Source organism: Drosophila sechellia, chromosome 2R, assembly GCF_004382195.2.
Source record: "Drosophila sechellia strain sech25 chromosome 2R, ASM438219v1, whole genome shotgun sequence".
Taxonomy (NCBI): Eukaryota; Metazoa; Arthropoda; class Insecta; order Diptera; family Drosophilidae; genus Drosophila; species Drosophila sechellia.
The window spans coordinates 1865714-1887490 of NC_045950.1; the positions used below are offsets into that span (position 1 = coordinate 1865714).

Consider the following 21777-nt stretch of genomic DNA (forward strand, 5'->3'; position numbering starts at 1 on the left):
TTTTTGCCACGCCTACACTTAAAATAAGGGCTTGGATTTTTCTTCGGTTAACTGTTTGTTTGCCAATTCTTATCCTTAAGGCGAATGAAAACAAAACTCCCAAAACAGACACGCCGAGTTACTCGTGTCTGATAAGCGGGGAACTCGACTATTGTATTCTCTCTTGTTGGATATTAAAATTATCACTTGTGTTCGAAAAGTAGCTTTCATGGATTAAAAAAGTTGTATAAAGTATACTATTGGATGTTATTGAAAATCTTAACTAAATGGCCAAATAATCGACTTTTGCTCCTACATTTAATATGTCTTTCATTACAATCGGGCAAGCTTAAAGTAAATCTTAATTTTATCTGTTCAAAACAATATATTTTTATCGGATTGACCTAATTATAATTATAATTATTTACACACAGTGCGTGCCAAGTATGTACTCCAAACGCAACGAATACGGTTTGGAGCCACTGTCAGTGTGTCTTAGCTGATGGAGTTGAACGTGGAATTCTAACTGCGAATCGGATGATACCCGGGCCAAGCATTCAAGTGTGTGAAAACGACAAAGTCGTTATTGATGTGGAGAACCATATGGAGGGAATGGAAGTAACTATACACTGGCACGGTATATGGCAACGTGGATCGCAGTATTATGATGGGGTGCCCTTCGTCACTCAGTGCCCCATTCAGCAGGGTAATACCTTCCGTTATCAGTGGACAGGAAACGCCGGAACACATTTTTGGCATGCTCATACCGGTCTACAGAAACTAGATGGACTCTACGGCAGCGTCGTGGTTCGGCAGCCACCATCAAGGGACCCTAACTCCCATTTATATGATTTTGATTTAACAACACATATAATGCTTATCAGTGATTGGTTGCATGAAGATGCGGCAGAGCGCTATCCTGGACGTTTGGCTGTTAACACAGGCCAAGATCCGGAGTCTATGTTGATTAACGGAAAAGGCCAGTTTCGCGACCCAAACACTGGATTTATGACTAATACTCCGTTAGAAATATTCACAATTACGCCAGGACGTCGTTACCGCTTTCGAATGATAAATGCATTTGCTTCAGTCTGTCCAGCACAGGTAACGATTGAGGGTCACGGCATGACGGTTATAGCCACCGATGGTGAGCCTGTGCATCCTGTTGATGTAAATACAATCATTTCCTTTTCAGGTAAGTTGCTTTTTTATTAAAAAGATATTTTCAAATTTCTATACTGATTTCTAGGTAGTGACTATTTTAAAAGTGATTACTTTATTACAGATTGCTTAATCATTAAGTTAGGCAAAAATCATTAACTTAGAAATAAATAGCTAGTGCAATTTACTTCCCACCATCTGTCATAACGTTTGAAATCTGTCAAGCTTTTCATTATTTGAATATGTTTTACAAAATTCAAACTGCACGAAAATTTTTAGAAACCACTTTAACATTGCCATGAAACTTGGGTATCTTCGCTTTTCAATATTTGGTTTTGGTATGAAACTTGCAGAGATTTAAAAAGTTTTACATTAGGAATACGATTATAGGTTTACTCCAACTCTCTTACTACAATTGAAAGTTAAGCTAGGGGACTGCAGCCTCACTATTTTCTTTTTCTGCACTTGAACTTCTCGATTGACCTGGTTCTCTGACTGTTTACAATCGAATAGCTTCGGGGCAGAGTGATTATTTCGGTCACCTGCCCTAGTCATTATTTTAGTTATAGCCTGGTACAAACAAATAGTGTTATGTCTATGGATGGTCACCCCTCAGATTTTCATCGAAAAACGAGCATCAATCCGCTACCCAAACCTATGACAACCTTTTTATACCTACGACTGCATAATATTAAAAACCTTTCTGAAGCAGAACTTCTCGAAAGACCTGACAGGCGTTTTGCGACGGCCAGAAAAACCTAGTTGAATAGTATTATTAACAAGAGAGAATGCTATAGTCAAGTTCCCGGACTATCAGATACCCTTTACTCCGATGGAAGTGTAAACGAGAAATGTAAATTTTTTTAATATCGGTAGAAATTGGGGAAAAAATATTAAAATGAAAGAAAAATTAAAAAGTATGAACGTTTTTTGCAGATTTATAGAAATTTACAAGACTACTAAAAACATAAAAAAAATATCGAAACATTGTGGGGTGTGGGCGTGGCTGTGTATGCGCTTATGCTTAATCTTAATCTTCTAGCTTTTATAGTTCATGAGATCTTGACGTTCATACGGATACCCTACATTCACTCGACTTAGAAAATTTTAAAATTCAGCTTTCCACTTCCAGTCAAAAACGTTAAGTTAAGCAGCATGCTGGTTATTACCATTATATCAGAAGAATGACAATGAAGACAAGCTATAGCCAATGAACACAAATACTAATCGCTTGAGACAATTACTTATGCACGAGTGCTTCGTGCTTACATGTGACAAATATATAAAACAGGACCATAATTCAATATGCCCAAAATGTTGTTCCAACATACAATATTTTATAATAATAATTGGTCGCCTTGCATTTCAAAGAACTTGAAATATTGAAATATATAATATATAAACACAGAATCCTCACTCTGGAAAAATCATATCCATATATGCCCACCGGAGACAGCTGACTCATGCAGGACCAATAAGGGTTCTGTGCTAATAACAATTCAGAAAAAAACAACGTTTTTAAACTATACCCTGCCGTATGCACTTTCACAATATTTTTACCAAGAATACTAAAATCTCCAAAATCATAAGCGAAATAATTTTCCCCAACTGAAATGATAACACAACTTCTAGCACTCTTATTAGATCACACATGTCATCAAAAAAACGTCATAACATATCTAAGAAGCGTCACTTTTCCCAACCAATGTACAATTCTTTAATCTTCATTATCCTTCTTGTTATGCCTCTTAACGTTTTAAAAAACTAATTCTTAAGCATAGTTTGCCACATTCATTCCGGATTACCAATTTAGTAAACCTTTGACCAAAACAATCGCTTCACCACTGAAATTAGAAGCTTGATCACTTTTCTATAAGACCAAAACATATGCATATGAAATCTTCAATGTTATACCGATTCATTTTGCTGCGCCCCAAAAGCTGCCTAACCAGGTTTGGACATTGCGGCAGAAGTTTTGCCTAAGAACTAGTCTATATGGCAGATATACCCACGAACCAGCGACCAATGACATCTACGTTTGCTGATGATGCAGCTATATTAAGTCGTTCAAAATGTCCACTTAACAACTGGAGTGACTGATTGCATATCAGAGTAAAAATATATCAATATATATCATATATATATATATATATATATATATATATATATATATATATGAACTAATAGAAAATTAAAATTCTTAATTGCGGTATTTACTCACTTGACCTCTCACTTGGAACCCTCAAATTATAAATTTCTATCGATCTTTTTCCAACGCCCTAAAACCGCGCAAAACACCAACGTACACATGTTTTAAAAATTGTTGGACATTTTTTCATAATTTTATTAGTCTAGTAAATTTCTATCGATCTGCCAAAATATATTTTGCGACGCCTACAAACCGCCCAAAACTGATACCTCCACAGTTATGAAATTTTTTTAATTTTTTCTAATTTTATTCACCAGTATCTATCAATATCCCAGACAAAAGAAGAAAAAAAAATGATGGCGATTCCAAGTCTCAAAAATTCGGAGTATGTCTTCAATCGTGGCAAAATCGCTCTTTACCGATTTTGAAAGTTAATCGCGCTGTTGCTTGCCTTCACTTTCTTGTTGATCGTTTGTGCCATTTTTATGGCCTCTTACTATTGTATTTTTTTTTTGTATTTTAATTTTGTCATTTGCTAGCATCTGCTCTGTCACGTCAATAACACAATGGTCACTTGTAAATCACATTAGCTCTTCACCCAAATTTTAATTTTTGACTAGAATGTGTATTACACATTATGGCCTTTAATGGCATTATAATGATAACCACTTAAAAACATGATGCTCCTGTTTTTTGCTAACTATATTTGTTATAAACTTATACATTCAAGGTGAGCGCTACGATTTTGTTATAAGCGCCGATCAACCTGTTGGAGCTTATTGGATACAATTACGTGGACTTGGTGAGTGTGGTATTCGTAGAGCCCAACAACTGGCTATCCTGCGTTACGCTCGTGGACCTTATCAGCCAGCATCTTCGCCGCCAACGTACGATGTTGGAATACCGCAAGGAGTCGTAAGTATTTATTGGCCAAAAACTATCCTTAAATGCTGTCTGAATATTTTGAATATTTTCGAAAAGTATATATGTTTCCATATTAAAATGCATATGCAATTGGTAGTTTTTGTCTGCAATGCTACTTTTTTGGCAATCGATACTGACAAAAAGGTTTTTGATAAAATCCTTTTGAGATTTATTCTAAAATACATTCATGTGGATAGGTTTCTGAAAAAAAAAATATTATATTTTGATTGTTAGTTTGTTTAATTTGAAATCCGTTTGAAATGTTAAACAGGAACTTTTTACTTATTCGGTGCATACTTATATTTGAGCATCAGCAGATCAAAAATGTAATTTATCTCTCCTTAGTTTGTACGGGGCCGTAGGCATATTATATAATATCATATTAATTGTTTTATCGAAATAGGGCGCGTTAAAAAGCTTAGTAGAGCCTTTAACTTTTCTATTTATTATTTGACATATTTTAATTATTCGATTAATTCGATGACTCACGGAATACAATTTTTTTATTTGTTTTTGCAAATTCGATTTGCTTCTTATTTTCTCTGGTTAAATGACGTTTAAAAATTAAAATATATACATAATTTAGTTAAGTGGTGCTGTGTATTTCAGGTGATGTTCATGGTTGTGAATATTGTATTAAAAATAGAGTATTTATAGATATATATAGAGTATTTATACGATTTCTTTACTAAAAAACCTTATATATGTATGTATATATGTATATTATAAATAAAATCAAATTTTCTTTTTTATGTTTCTTTTAATACCCAATATGTATATTATCACCAAACCGAAAACCACATAAACTTTGGTTAACCGCACCTGTAAATAAAAACACAAACACCGTTGTATTTTATGACCGTCCAAAACGCAATAAATAATTGCAAAGGTTATGAATCCTTTGGACGCCCAATGTAACCGTCAACGTAACGATGCCATATGCGTAAGCCAACTTAAAAACGCTCTTGAGATTGATCGTGGTATATTGGCAGAGAAGCCAGACGTAAAAATATTTTTACCTTTCCGGTTCTTTGTATACCGGGCAGAAGATCTGTTCCAGCCAAACACTTATAACAGGTTCTTAGGTACGTAGCAAAAAATATGTTTTAATATAATCACTAAGTACAAATATTTCAGTGGCACCCACCGGCGACCATGTAATTTCACTTATCGATGAAATTTCGTACCTATCGGCACCAGCGCCACTGACTTCTCAATATAATGATATAAACCCAGATCAGTTTTGTAACGGAGACAATCGTCCCGCTGATTGTGGGCCAAACTGTATGTGTACTCATAAAATAGATATTCCACTCAACGCAATTGTGGAAGTCGTTTTAGTCGATGAAGGTAAGCTGTTTTTTTATAGATATATTTTAAAGCTCTTGCAAGAGGGTATACTTTTATTTATGCCCCCATAAAGCTTATATATATTCTTGATCATCCTTTCTGGTCTCTCGTCGGACCCTCTCGGAGTATGTTTCCTCCTATTCTTAACTGTAATTTGAACATATTTATTTCAAAAACGAAATAAGGTTATAGTCAACAAAGAAGCATATAAGTAACCACATATTTTCCGCAAAGCTATGTGCAAAAAAGACTATTAGATATTCATATGCATTTTTTATAACTGCACCCTGGCTTCCGGTTTTCAACCTTTTCAACAAGATTAACAAAGGTAAAACTTTTGGAAGCTCGATATTAATCGGATAAATCTAAAATATTCGTGCTTAATCTTAATTTTTAAAGAATCCAAGATATCGGCGTTCATACGGGTGAACTGGCCGTCTGCTTGCCGGACGGAAATACAGAAATGGATAGATCGACTCAGCTATTGAAAAAAATAAAAAAATTTTACAAAATCTACAAAAGATGCCGCATGCTGTCCTTTACTTTCTGTTATCCGTCTATACAATTGTAGTTCAGAGCAGTCATGTCAGGCTCAAAAGCGTCTCAGCAGGTCCGCAAGAGGGGGGAATGGTGCGCAAATCGTTATTGTCAGCCAGACAAAATTGGCTAATAGCGGAAGAATAAGCGTCGCTCAATGCTTATTGTGTTAATTCCTTTAATTTATGTTTTTCACACGTCGCAATCCAATACAAAATCATTTTTGAAATTTATTATGTGATATAATGTTCAGAGATTCGTCTATTACTATTTCTATGCTATTTTCATATAATTCTAATTTTCATAATGCAAAACATGGTGCCAAAAAAATTATACCGATTAAAAATAATACCGATTTAAAGCCTAAAAACTTCTAAAGTGGAGGGCATATATTGTCAAATTTACAATGCATGTGCATACGTGTGCACACATACAGTTGTCGGTTGTCACTCGTATGTTGGTAACCCGACTAGGGAGACGGAATCTCCGTTCCGGCGGGAGAGAGGGGTGAGCAAGCAGGCCCTCAGCCGCCGTTAACTAGCGACTGCAGTGCCGCTGTAGAGGTAGATAACTTAGCTCCTACAGATTTACTACCGCAACAAGCCAGGAGACGATGGACCACATTACCGTTCCATTGCAAAAGGCGGGAGTGAAGTCCCCAGCTGGATCCCCTTATTGGTCTTCGGACCTGATTACGACTCTCCAGAACGAAGACCATTCATCCTACTCACTAGGATGAATGGCAAGATAAACATCCTGCTATCCGCATTTGAGACCCAACGCTACGTCATAAGAGAGACCAAGGGCGTAGTTTCTGAACTCTCAGCCCTTAAAAACAGGACTATAGAGTTTTACAAAGGGGCCACTAGCGAGCACCGCTACGAGCAGTGCTACCCAGACAGAGGTACAAAAGCCTACTGTAGTGGACCAAGGGGAAGCCTATGCTCTTGAGGCACTGATCGTGAAGAAGACGGGTGAGGCTTCGTATGCAGAGATGCTCCGGAAACTAAGATCGGAACCGAAGCAAACTGAGCAGACATGTACGTAAAATTCGGAGAACTCAGCAAGGTGGACTGTTGCTCAAAGTAGAGGGAAAACCCTCGGAAAGCGTTCCCAAGTATAAGAGCGATCTATAAGCGACGCTCAAGGATTTGGTCTCTGTGCGCACGGGAGCTCAAAGAATAGCACTATCCTGCAGCGGACTGGACGAGGCTACGACAGCAGAGGAGCTCCACAGCTGCACAGTCACTCAATTCCAGGGCCTACAGTTAAATCCAGAGAATGTCAGGGGCCTTCGCAGGATACGGGATGGGATGCAGATTGCCTCAGTGCAGATGAACGCGAACGATGCGAAAACGGTTCTACAATAGGGCACCTGAACCTTTGGATGGTCAAGGTGTAGCATAACCCATGATGTCCGGGCCACGAGATGGTACAGGTGTCTGGGCTACGGACATCGAGCAGCGACCTGCAAGGCGATTGATAGGACAGACAGCTGTCTTAAACCTACTAAACCAATTCCCTGGTAATCCCAAATGGAGAGGCATAGAGTATGTCGGCTGACCTCACGAATATGCGTGGTAGAATTTGCGACGCAATAATGCCAAGGAAAAAAAGTACAGGGGAGCTATTCCCAATGCAGACCACAATATGGACTAGATGGAATTCCTAGAGCAGTTGTTGAAGCAGTGAGGTTGGGTAGACCAAGGGGGAAAACCCAGAATCTAGTCCTGTTGCCGAAATGCAAGGGACCAGCACATACTGCAAACAGCTACCTCACTCTATGCCTACTGGATATAGTTGGAAAATTGTTCGATCGTATACATAGGCAATCACCGAGAGCATCAACGGCCTAGGAAAGCAGCAATATAGCTTCCGGAAGGGAAGGAGTACCCTGGACGCTCTCTCGGCCGTGAGTAACATTCCCGAGACCGCTGTTCCTGGTGATAGGTGATACTGATACTGCGCAATAGTGACTCTGGTCGGAAAGAATGCCGTCAAGTGGCCCGTAAGCGGAGCCATGAACTATGGTGATCCCGGAGTACCTGAGGATAGTCGTTGGAAACAACTTTAGGGACCGTGTCCTATGGTACGATATGGAAGCTGGGCCAAAAAGATACCGAGCTTCTGTAGGTGTTCCCCAAGGGAACTTGCACCAATCATGTACGATGGGATCTTGGGCATCAATAGGCCCTTGAGAGTAAAGCTGCACTGTTTTGCAGGCGATGTGGCAATTACAGCGGTCGCAAAAAGAATAGCAGAGTTGCAAATTGACGTTACACCACGATTGAAGCTGCCAACCACTGGCTCGAGAAAGCCGGGCTAGTAATAGCGGTATATGGTATAAGACCTAGGCAGTTCTACTAAGCAGCAAGAAAAAGGTGGAGAGTATGCTAGTCTGTATCAATGGGACACAGGTGACCTTCCAAAAGTCTCTAAAGTACCTGGGTGTTATGATAGACCACACCCTATCGTTCAAGGACCACGTGAGTTACGCCTTCATTGGCTAGACTAATGTCCAACGTCGGTGGATCAAGATATCTGGCCAGGAATCTGCTGGTAGCGGTTGCAAAGGCTTCGCTAATATACGCTGCATCAATAGAGCAACGCCACTAGCAGGGGTTCATGCCTGAACGGTCCTCAGGCTTAGGCTCAGGATCAGAGGATTCAGGGCTATATACGAAAACGCGGCACTAGCTCTGGCAGGCTTGCCGCCATTTGATCTAGATATCAAGGCTCTCGGCCTAATACGGCGTGGCGCTTTCCGGCTATAGGCCCACGAGTTGCTGCTGGATGAGTGGCTGAACAGATGTCAAACGTCGCGACGGGGGAGGTGGTCTTACCAGCTCATCCCCGAGTTGGCGGTTTGGGAAGAGTGCCAACTCCGGTTTCGCCATGTAGAGTCAGCCCAATGACTGTTCTGCGTATATTGCAAGCAAACAGCAGAGCATGTGCTTATGCACTGGTCCAGGTTTGCGGTGTAGAGGGAGCAGCTAAAGACGCTATCAGGTACCCCGTTCAGTCCCCCCCCGTTCAGTGGCTTGATCGCGGCTATGCTGTCAAACAGCGAGGCATGGGACAGTCTAATCATTAATATGATGAAACGAGTCCGATCACACAATCGAACGGAGTGCGACCTGGCTTCACATTCTGCTCATCGAAGTAATACCTTGACTGGCAGTCTCGGTGAGCGTGCAAGGACTGAAGAGCACAAGGAGGTTTTTGTTTTAGTACGTGGGCATTATTGCAGTCTCGGTGAGCGTGCAAGGACTGAAGAGCACAAGGAGGTTGTTGTTTTAGTACGTGGGCATAATTGCACTAGGGATTATACATTTTGCATGCCACCTACGGACGGTAGGTGGTATTTTTAGAAGATTTTAATTTTATCAAATAAATAATAACAAATTATAACAAAAAAAAATTGTTACGGCGTTACGCATCTTATTATTCTAGTGTTTTTGGTTGACTCGGCTAGATTATATATACTTCATATATTTGGGAACTCTTCCTTTTCCCTTTTACATACTTTTCAGGAACGAATCTAGTATACCCTTTTACTCTACGAGTAAGGAGTAACAGATTTTACACATACATTTCTCTGACCAAATGGGTTACTAAGCAGACACTCCAAATCACATTCGATATACAACAAACACCCTCACTAATTACCAGAGGCTTTAATGGATGGCAACCGTCTTGGGGCTCCCCAACAACATATCCAAGAGAGAAAGTAACTCAAAGATGCATTGACAAGACGAACCTTATTCTATTAACGAAAAATCTCCCACACACCTTTCAACACACATATCGACCTCACGCATTCTTAGCCGCTCTCTCTCCAATCTGAGCCCTTCATGCCGAACGGGAAATACTTAACGACCTCAATGGTAGCGACCATTTCCCTATTATCACGACCATATTTGCAACAGCTAATACACAAAAATTCAACAGACCCTTTTTCAAACTGAAAGAAGCCTACTGGGAACAGTGCAACATACTGACCCAACAAATAAAAGAAAAATACACTATTTTCCATCCCACAAACTTCAAACACAGACACTAGAAAAACAAGATGCGTAACGGCCATACATGGGTTTGGCACTATGCAGCCACTTTTTTGGTGACGGCAAAATTTGCTCTCTGTCCGATTGCTTACGCTGAGAGCGTAAGAAATCTAAAAAAAAGAATTTGCTTGCTTGTGTGAGTAAAAAAACAATAGACGAGAACGTGTGTATGTGTGCATACTTGTGCTCGAAGCCGATTTTCGGGCCGAAATCAATTATATCACATACAGTTGTCTGCTATCACAATATGAGTAGAAAAGACCTGTTCGCTGTAGCGCCCTCCGCTCTCTCGCTTTCAAACAAAGAATTCGAGAGAGCCTGGAGGCACCTCTAGAGCCACGGCGAAAAAATCGTGTGCCAAAAAATCGTATGGCGTTACGCATCTTGTTTTTATAGTGTCTTTGGTCCGATGGTGTAATATACACCTTAAGCATTTTCGAAAACCTTACGTTAGAAAACAATATAGACTATACACGAAAAAAAAAAAAAAGAATAAGGAAAAAGATGTTTTCAAACCCCCTCATACAAAATGTGGGCCAATATAAGAATTTTCTGCGTACTAAATCCAGTAAACAAATTCATGCCATTACAAACCCAGAAAACGAAAAGCCAACATAAGCTAGCACCGAAAATGCCAACATATTTGTGCTTACTTTCCGGAGATTGGAACTTTTCAGAGGAGTTTCGAAACAAAAATAAATAAATTGCTCAAAGCATAGAAAAAAGAGAAAACGCTATAGTAGAGTTAAACAATTTTTTAAAAATGTGGACGTGGCCGTTTTGGTCGTTAGAGTGGACGTGGGTCAACAAACTTGCGCTGCGTCTTTGTCAACCTTCTAGCTCTTATAGTTCCTAAAATCTCATACGGTTCATACGGCCAGAAAGAAATAAAGTATCACAACAAATGGTCAAAAATAGCTTTTCTACAACAAAAAACAGAATAAGAAAAGTTTTTAATGAAATATTAATAGCCGCAAACCGCAAGCCTACAAAACAAGTCTAAAACCGGACCATTTCTTTAAACTGTTGTGAAGCAAAAACGCTAGATAAAATTATATCTAAACGACTTTGGTGGTAAAGTAGGTACAACCTACTTAACGTAAACCACTTTTTATTTAAGAAAAGGCCAGTCGACTTCGGATTGTCCACTCTTAGTAGACTATCTCACTACGTATTCAAAATTCCTTGCCTCCCTCGTCACTCTGGATTTGGGTTAAGCGCCTTCGATCGAGTAGGTGTGCATATGGAGTGCCAACTGCAGGAATGGAGAACAGGCCCAAAATTAATGAACTACATAGTTGCCAGCGTTGGCCCCCATACATCTTAACCACTACGCCTATTCCATTAAATTCCTCACCCATCTGCTTTATACTATTCTACAAAGCTTTCAATAAATTATCTAAATTCAAGGAAATAAAATTTGTTGCATATGACGACGACTTTTTCTTTATAATGCATTTTAAAGAAATATAAATACAAACTTCAGTCTAGACAATAATCGATATAGGGAATTTGTACTCCTACTCAGGGGCATCGATAAGCATCGGTAACATACAAATTTCTACCGTGACTTTCTTAGAAATTCTAGGAATAACAATAAAAAAGAAATATATATATGAATCACACACATTTCTTCACTCTTACCGAAACTCCACAACAAACTTAATATAATAAAATGCCTATCTAGCCTTAAATTTAATTGCAATACATATACACTTCTCAATGTCGCGAAGGCAAAGGTCATAGCCAATTTAGAGTACGAGTTCCTATACAGGCACTCTCCCAAAAACATTCTAAAGACATTTTAATTGTAACCCAACATAGCCTAGGCCCGGTACCCGACGCTATACTATTTAAGTTAGTTATGTTTTGTAAACTACTAACTACTATTATATTATAAATGTACGCATTCATATTTGATCAATCTTTACAGTTGCATATCAAAAAATGAAAATAGGTGGCACCACCACAATTAAATCAGCTGTTAAAATCAGAAAACATTTACCAGCAACTTTAAGTTTCTCATTTACATAAATTGTAACGATTTTTCCCATTCTGAAATATGAATTTTATTCAGTGTGGTTTGTTTTAATTGATTTTGACTATCAAGAGCAACTCGTGTTGTTTCGTAAGTCAGTAAAACAGTAAGTTGATTTACAAATTCATTTTGATAGTGACTTAACTTCCAAAAAGGATTTAAAGTTGATTATTATTATTGGTGTTATTATTATAAATATTATTTAATATTATTAATAAATATAAAGAAACACTATTGCAAAATCAGATATTTGCTTAGATTAAAAAAATCAAATGAAATTAAAGAAAACCTACACAAAAATACATACATGTCGGGTTATGAATATCAGGGGCCTCGCCGTCCGTCCGTCCGTACATATCAGCGTCGCTCATATCTCTTTTCACTATATAATTTTATGCAGCTGTGCGCAGTCAACGAGTCCACTTGCGTCTGCTTTGGCTTCTCCACGATTAATGCCCTCACTCCAGTTTCGTGCAGCCTGCTTTGTCTCTTCTCAATTTTTGGCATTCCCTTTTCATTATATCGTTTTCCCTTTCTAACCAAGCAGCGCAAGTGGCCACGTTCAGCAACAGCTCTATCGCTCTCGTTTTTGCAAAATCCCGTTCATAGATAATTCATCTATTCATCCTCACACATTGACAATAAATAGGAACACGCATAATAGCAAAGGGAACATGGAGAAGAAGTAAACAGCGCTACACGCATACTCATTATTTTCGCCACGACATACACATACATATAAGGCGGGGTGCCACGACTACAATTTTTGATATTTATTATAGATATTGTCTAGTATTATTTAATGAAAAAAAAAACGAATACAAAAAATGTGGGAATCATAAAATATATTGGCTAGTAACCATTAGCAAAATATCTCATTCGTTGTGAAGGTATTCCTTTTGGACAGAACAAGTCGTAAAATGTCCCACAATGCTATTAAGAGTTTTAATAGGATTTTTTTTATTTAACTACATTGAAAATTCGAGTGTTGGAGTAATTATCATGGGATACTCATATTTACAACTAAAAATATCCCTAACGAATAATAAAAAAATGTTCATTGAAGTGGAAAACAAAACGGCGACTACTGTCGATTATATTAACACTCCTGAAAAATTACACATTTATTTTTATTAATAAGAACCTTAATTTCTTTTTCAGTTCAACAACCAAACTTGTCACATCCTTTCCATTTGCATGGTTACGGATTCAGTGTCATTGGTATTGGCCGTTCTCCTGATTCTTCAGTGAAAAAGATCAATTTAAAGCACGCTTTGGACCTAGACAGGCGGGGACTTTTACACCGTCAGTACAATTTACCGCCTACTAAGGATACAATTGCTGTACCAAATAACGGCTATGTTGTTCTGCGGTTTAGGGCTGACAATCCTGGTATGCTTAAACAGAAAAGGTGGTTTTATTTTCATTCCTATTAATACACATAACTATTTCAGGTTTCTGGCTATTCCACTGTCATTTTCTTTTCCACATTGTTATTGGCATGAACTTGATCCTGCAGGTCGGCACTAACGCTGATCTGCCACCTGTTCCACCAGGATTCCCAACTTGTGGGGATCACACACCATCCATTCCAATAAATTAATATTTTACCCGACGCACACGTAAATGAACCCATATGGCGACAAATTTGAAAAAAGCAAACAGGACATACCTACTGATTAAACAGTTTGTAAACATACCTAATATGATACCAGTTTGTATATATATATGTATATTTAAAATGCACAATGCACTGTTTTTTCTTAATAATTTTAAACACTGCCAATGTCCAATTATATATAAATAACAATATACCTTTCCTTCTATTTTCACCCTGTAGCTTACTATCAAATGTATATATTTTATTATTTGTGTGTATTTGTAGGAACCAAAAATAACAATACATTAATTTATTTTATGAAAAAGCCATTATGTATCCTTTTTATTGTTGAAAATGACTGCAAGCAACCAACCACTTCTGTTTTATTTTATACAAATTTCCTTGATGCGTATTTTTTAAAGTAGTAACATTTTCATATTTACTTGATCTTCATGTACAACTATATTCAAATACATTTGCGTTCAGAGAAACAGTGTAAAATGGTTTGTATTTAACTAAGTAATAATGAAACAAAGTTTTTTCACGACTAAGCTATGCTATCGATATAATTTCTTGTAAATGTAACATTTCTGTACAAAATAAAGCTATTTTTACTAAATTTTAGGAATAATTGTAATAATTAACAATGAATATAATATGAACAAGCTAAAATATTGTATTTTTTATAATTTGGTAATATTTTCCTAAACAGATGTCTTTTTATTTTACGTTCTGTTATGCAATCTAACAAATCAACTGCCACTTACACATTTTACTGAAACTTTGTTTGTTATTAAAATGTAAATACCACACATGTGTTCGCATGTAAAACAAAATGTCCTTTTGAATATTGTGACAGCAAAGTTGATTTGCATACAAGAATACCTGTCATTATGGTGCCTTATTGTTGAATCCTGGGTCCACTTAATTGGTTTTAATGTTTGTACCTTACGCCCCAAATTGTAATATCACAGTATATATTAAAATATGCTCACAATGAAAAATCCCTTAATTATAAATGTACACTCAATTGTTAAATTGTTTAATATATATACAATAAAAATATATAAATGTATTTAAAAAAGGGAAAAGGATGTATTAGATTCCAGTATATATTATGTAACAGGTTATGTAAATTAAAAATATTCATGATCTGGGGACCTCCTGCACGTCTGTCTACATGTACCTCCATATGAACATGAAGACATCAGGAACAATTAGATTAATTTAAAAAAAATTTTCTTTAAAGTTGGAAAAATTAGGGTCTTGGTTTTTAAAATGTCAATGAAATCAATCATGAACTCAAAACGCAATAAGGTGCAACCCACCATTTTGAAAAATGTTATGATCCTGCCAATTTATCAATATGTGCGGTTATTTATTTTATTTTCTCTTATAAAATGAGAAAATAAATAAAATAATTTTTTGTCAACAAAAAATTTATTTTAAGGTGTCCTTCGACGTCCGCAAAAAGTTTGTTCGCCAGGTAGTGGTCATTACGGCTGAGACTTTAGACTGCTTTAGACTTCTCGCTAGGTGGTTGGTGTAAGCTTGAGGTACTATTTTATCTCGATTTCAACTACTGCATTTTTGACTGGAGGGATGTTCAAGTCTCGTTGCATGTTTTCGTTTCGAGCATACTACGGTGCCCCAGTGATAGTTTTGAGGATCTTTTATTGAGCTCGTTAAACGATTTACATATTGATATTGCAGGTATTTGCCCATAGTTGAGAGCCATAGGTCCAAATTGGTTTCAGTACAGAGTTGTAGAGAAGTACCTTATGACCCAGACTCAGCGGGGAGTGTGCGTTAATAAGCCAGTTCAGGGCGTTGGCTTTGAGGTTTAAGTGGTTTTCTTGCTTCAATGTGCTTGGGTCAGGTGAGACGTCTGTCGAGCTGTACTCCCAGATATGTTCCCTCTTATGTGTTGTTTAGCGAAAGTGATGGGCAATCCTGCTTGTTTAAAAGGTGACGTTCTTGTATTCTCCAATTTAAGAGCCACTTCTCTACGTCCACCAGGTGAAGAACTAGTGACGCTGATGCTAGTGTCGGGCATCTGGAACTGCTAAGGTGGGTGTTGTCAGACATATTTCTTGTTGGTAGGTCAGTTGTGTATAAGATGTATGGAGTTGGCCCAAGAACGCTACCTAAGGGAACCCCTGCTCCAATTTGATGGTCATTGGATGTGGCAGTATTGGTTCTTACTGCGAACTTCCTTTCGTAACTATGACTTGAGTAGTTTGTGGGTTTGCCAAACTCTGTCGAATGCTTGGGATACATCCACAAAAACAGGTGTGCAGTATTGACAGTTCTTATTACTGTTGCTATTCGGTTAACCTGTTTTTTGACTTTTTTGAATAGCTGGTATAATGTTGCAAGTTCTAAAGTAAGGGTTGAGTGGAGTCCGACTGCTCACTACAATGAACAAATTAATAAATATGTAGCGCTTAAAAATAATATTTTTGGCAACTTCTTAAGGCTTCATTTTTAATAATATTAGTAAAAAGGTGAACTTTTCAGGGCCGATTATCATCCTTGTTTTTAAGTGAATAGAAACGGGAACCTTTATTGCGACGTTTGTAGTCGAAAATTGTCGTAATTTTTTGATGACGTGCGCTACTAAAGTAATTGTTAACTTAAGGGTTTTCCTGTACTCATATTATATGGCAGTTCAGGAACTGTTTAATTTAATAAGTTTATTCGATATTATTTCAATACTATATTTAATAAATTTAAATTAAATACTTCGTCTTTGGATCTTATAAAGCTAACAAACACACGGCGGGCAATATCATCAATAAATGTGCCAAAATACCAAGCTCCTCCAATTGACTTGTTTCCATTGGGCCACACTCACCCATGTGAACCAATTCCTGTTGGTGCTCTTCATACACAACAGGCACTGACTTGCACCATTGAATGCTTTACTACCTCTGATAAACTGGCATAATTTAAATGTCCATATCGATTACGCCAGAAACTTTCACTGGTTTGTATTGCGCCGAAACAAGTGCTCTTGAAAATAAACAGTGGATTTTTCTTTGCCCTTTCAACACTTCTCCATCCTGGTGTGCAATAACACAGTCTTTGCGAAATATTACAGTACATCCTCAAGAAACTGCACAATAAATATACATACAATTATCTGTTTTCAAGACCACATCAACTTTTCCTAGAGCTCTCATAACGTTGTTGTCTCCCAAAATTAAATCTTCGACTTGCTCGATAAAATTGGTAATCGATTTCGAGTGCAACACATATGAGCTGTAGGCCCGGCTATCAAGACACCAGCTAGACGCTTCCAACTCTCGTACGTCACTAGCAGGCTCTACTGCGTATGATCTGTTCTTGTGCTCTGCTAACTAAATAATGATAATGATAATAATAATAATTATACTAATAATAATAATAACAGAAAAAAAAAATAATAATAAGTATAATAATAATTATAATAATAATAATAATAAAATTAATAATAATAATAATAATAATTGTATTAAGTGTTGGTATTTTGCGCTGAGAAATAGCTCTATTTGAGGATTAAGGTAATTGGCGTTTCTACAGGCTTGCAGTTTTCCATGCTAAAACGTTTCAGGAACTCTCAGGAACTCTGTCTTGTCTTGACGATAGCTTTCCCAAATCTTTCACCTAGAATTTATTGGACAATTCTTGCTTTAACTGCGACAGCATTCGGTGCCATTATTCGCGACTATGAGATGGTCTACGTAAAGCGATACTTAATGTTTATTTCTTTGAGTTGCCTGTTCAGCTTTTTGTACCATTGGCGTACACTCTGCTTTAGGCTAGATACAGCCTTTCTTAACTAGTTAGTCTAAGTAGTATTTCTTGGAATTCAGATGGAACACTGACGTGAAGCTCTTCTTCGATATCTCCATTTAAGTAGGCGCTGTTAAAATCGAAATGATGAACACCTAATCCGAGTTCCGTAGCTAAGGCTACTAAAATTCTTATTGAGCTCATTTTGGACACTGGAGAGAAGGTCTCGTCGTAATCTATGTCTTCGTTTTGTGTAAGTCCTTTTGCGACGAGCCGAGCTTCAACTGCACGGTGGCCGACTATTCCGCAGCTGTAATATTTAAACGTAGACTTTTGATTAGTGCTTAGTTGGTTCGGTTTTTTGGGATTGTACGCCATTAATGCTCCAGGCGTGGACTCGTTTGATCTTCTGTTTCTTGCTTCGTACTCGTTTAATAACTTTACTTTAAGTGCCTTCGTTGTGATTAAGGTTTCTTGAGTCTAAATCGCGATTCGAAACTGTTCGTATTCCTCTGTTATACTGTGTAGTAGCATTTAACTTCACTTATTTTGTCTACTAAATCGGAAAACCTATCTGTGTGACTTCTCATATCACCGCCTGCATTCATTTTCAGCAGAATCTGGGATTTCAAGAGTGTAGCCTTGCGGTCTGGCCCGGTAGACTGGGTTAGGCAGCGTTTTACATATGTACGTCGTATGCAGCTTCGTTGTTTTTAGTATGCCTTAGTTCCGATGTCGACATGGCCAAAATGGGTCGGACTTAGCCTTTGCACCTTCGCCTAACCACTGTGCAAAGTTATCTTCGGGGTTTAAAAGTGTGCCGTTGACATACACTTTTGAAAAATGTTTATTTTTTTTTTTAATATTATTATTTCCAGATCACACTTTCAGCTGACTAACGCGTATCTGATAGTCGGCGAACTCGACTATTTTTTTTTTTTTTTTAATTATTTTTTATTAAGTTAATAATCCGGAATATTGCATTCTTTCTTGTTAAACAAAATAATAGTTTATAAGCATGCTTGCCTGTACCGCTTAAAATTTGTTTGCTCTTTTATATGACGTTGGGACGACTCCCGCAACGACCCATTCAATTATAAACATTTTTAAATATCCCTTTTCATAAATCCAAAGTATACTAACGAAATGATATTTTTATAGATTCTCAACCCTCTGGATGCAATTTGTGACCGTAAGCGGCCCGATGCGGTTTGCGTTTCGAATTTAAAAAATGCTAAAAAGGTCGACAAAGGCGTTTTGGTTGAACGCCCTGATGTGAAAATCTTCTTACCTTTCAGATTTTTTGTATATGAGCCCAGGGCACTTTTTATACCAAATACCTACAACAGGTTTTTAGGTATGTACTTTTGAAAAAAATAATGACTATTTCAGTGACTAACAAAAATTAATATTTGAAATGGGTTATACAATATTATAGTTGTGCCTAGTGGGGATCATCTGACATCTTTGGTCGATGAAATATCATACATATCGCCACCGGCACCCCCTCTTTCACAAATTGACGACATTCCACCCGAATACTTCTGCAACGGGGACAACCGACCGCCAAATTGTGGACCAAACTGTGAATGTACACACATGGTTGATATACCACTTGGAGCTATTGTTGAAGTTGTGTTAGTTGATGAAGTGCAGCAAGTGAATATTAGTCATCCATTTCATTTGCATGGCACAGCGTTTTATGTGGTCGGACTAGGTCGATCGCCAAATAAGTCAATAAAAAAAATTAACCTAAAGCATGCTTTGGAACTTGATCAAATGGGAATGCTTGAGCGTCATTTTTCTAAGCCCCCACTTAAGGATACCATAGCCGTTCCTAACAATGGATATGTTGTAATACGCTTTCGCGCAGATAACCCTGGTTATTGGCTTTTTCATTGTCACTTCCTTTTTCATATCGTCATTGGCATGAACCTTATCTTTCATATCGGTACTACAGCCGACCTGCCCCCAGTTCCACCACGATTTCCCACATGTGGCGACCATGTGCCGCCGGTTACATGGTACTAGTCCAGTGGTATATATATTCAATTAACATATAATTAAGATATATTTAATAACTAATTTATTGCTAAGTTAACCATTTTTTGAATATAACAAAATTGTAACATTATCACAATGCTGTTGAAAGGTAAAAATTTACTGTTTTAGGTTATTAACATTACATTCAAATAGAAGCAATAAAACTTTCTTATAAACAGAAAACATTAAGCAATGTAACTTTGTATTATTCGTTTCTAAATATTAAAATATGTTAAATATTACTAATTTATAGTCGCTTCGGACGCTGATCATCTCATATCACTTATTGATGAAGTATCTTATATATCACCACCTTCCCCGATGCTATCACAGTATAATGATATACCTCAAGAGTATTACTGTAATGGGGATAATCGGCCAGTAGATTGCGGCGAAAACTGCCAATGTACTCATAAAATAGATGTACCTCTTAATGCAATAGTTGAGGTCGTTCTGGTGGATGAAGTTCAACAGATTAATATAAGCCATCCATTTCATTTGCACGGTACATCCTTTTATGTACTAGGACTTGGGCGCTCCCCGGATAAGCAAATTCAACGAATGAACTTAAAGCATGCCCTGGAGCTTGACCAACGTGGATTGTTGGAAAGACAATATTTGAAGCCTTCCCTGAAGGATACTGTTGCTGTACCAAACAATGGATACGCAGTTTTGCGCTTTCGTGCAGATAACCCTGGATTTTGGCTTTTTCATTGTCATTTCCAATACCACATTGTAATAGGCATGAATTTGGTGTTTCAAATAGGTACTCCCAAAGACTTGCCTCCGGTACCACCTAATTTCCCTCGATGTGGCAATCATTTACCACCCATAATGGCGTAGAGTCTATTTAAGCACCTTATTCTTAGATATTTCATATCCATAAATGAAAGCATAGGCAAGATTAAATTAGGAATTATGATTGCCGCTTTTCATCAAATAAAAAACAAATTGGAAGATTAATATATGTTTTAAGGAAGGCGATAAGAAATCACATATTTGGCACTGCTGGATTAATTAATAAATAAATCGTGGTAGATATTAGATTAAATTGTAGTTTGGTGGTAGCAAAGTAATCCCACTAGCAAGTATGTGAGACGATGAAATCGTGCAAGTGATGGAGCGATACCACTAAGATGATGCAGTATAAAAAAATAGAATGAAAGTTACAAGATAAATACGCTTCTAAAATTGCAAAACAAAAACGAGTTTAACGAGTTCCAAATATTAACAAATGGTTAAGCGCTATCATTTTAGCATTCTCCGGAATTACAAGCAATAACAATAGGAAAATCTAAAACACGTAGTTATCTCAACGGAAAAGTTAAATAAGGCATACGATTTTTATCTATATACCATCGAAGCTTAAAGCACTTGAAGAAGCTATAACACAGGTCTAAGCTCATCTTCCCTGAACCACTGAATTCCTAAGAAGAAAAAAACGTAATGCATAAGAAAACGAAATTGAACGAAATCATAAGAGAAGCGACGACATGTCGCCAAACTTATTTAAAGCAAACTAAAACGCAATGCATACCAATCGAGGAACCGTCGTTCAAAACACCACTTTTAATCGACAAAGCTATTATAATAGTTGAAAAAGAAATAAAAAGCCAATTTATTTGTAGCGATTTTGAACGATTCTGTTTAATTGGCTTAAACGAAATTTAGCACCGATGCGCGCATGCATAGGTTACGAAAGTGAATGATAATGAGCGACTTAATTGCAGAGCGAACAACAGAACGATAAGCCAAATGTGCCGGTGCAAGAGTACTAGAAAGAGTGAGAGCGCGTGAGCGGCGATGGCGAGCTTAGTTGCTTTTGCAGCAGTTAACGAAGACACTGCTGTACAGGTGAGGTGCCGTAAAGTTTAACTCTGTCTCTATTTGTTTAAGCGTCGTAAAACGGTCGATAGTCACGACGTCCTGCCTTGGGAGCTCTGAGGAGTGTTGTGAATTCAGTGCGAAAGGACAGAGACCCTGAGGCTCGGCTTCTAATATTGATGCTGGCGGAAGGCCTAAATGTCTCCGATCCAGTACCTTGAGAAGTCTGAGAGGCCCGAAAGGCGCGAAAGTCTCCAAGTTAGTTAAGTACTGCAATAAGTCTGTGAAGCTCAAAACCCTACATTCCAGCGTCAGCGGGCCGAGCAAGTGT

General features: G+C 37.6%; 1 protein-coding gene and 1 long non-coding RNA gene across 4 annotated transcripts in view; one reads left to right on the forward strand and one right to left on the reverse strand.

Annotated features, from left to right (window-relative positions):
- LOC116800342 overlaps positions 1-12887 on the reverse strand; it is a 30409-nt gene extending 17522 nt beyond the window's left edge. Inside the window, exon 1 of the long non-coding RNA XR_004361272.1 lies at positions 12510-12887. This is a non-coding gene — a long non-coding RNA (uncharacterized LOC116800342). The remainder of the gene's footprint in view (positions 1-12509) is intronic.
- LOC6620583 (laccase-1) overlaps positions 1-20506 on the forward strand; it is a 33812-nt gene extending 13306 nt beyond the window's left edge. The window contains exons 3-8 of one of the 3 annotated variants that reach the window (XM_002044748.2): positions 414-1174; positions 4020-4204; positions 5103-5298; positions 5351-5563; positions 13364-13594; positions 13657-14825. In XM_002044748.2, coding sequence (XP_002044784.1) covers positions 414-1174; positions 4020-4204; positions 5103-5298; positions 5351-5563; positions 13364-13594; positions 13657-13805 — 1735 coding nt within the window. In that variant the 3' untranslated portion in view covers positions 13806-14825. Of the gene's footprint in view, positions 1-413; positions 1175-4019; positions 4205-5102; positions 5299-5350; positions 5564-13363; positions 13595-13656; positions 14826-18740; positions 18937-19017; positions 19626-19875 lie in introns of those variants that run through there. The other 2 variants (XM_032714555.1, XM_032714554.1) reach the window with 2 other exon arrangements.
- Positions 20507-21777: the final 1271 nt, after the last annotated feature.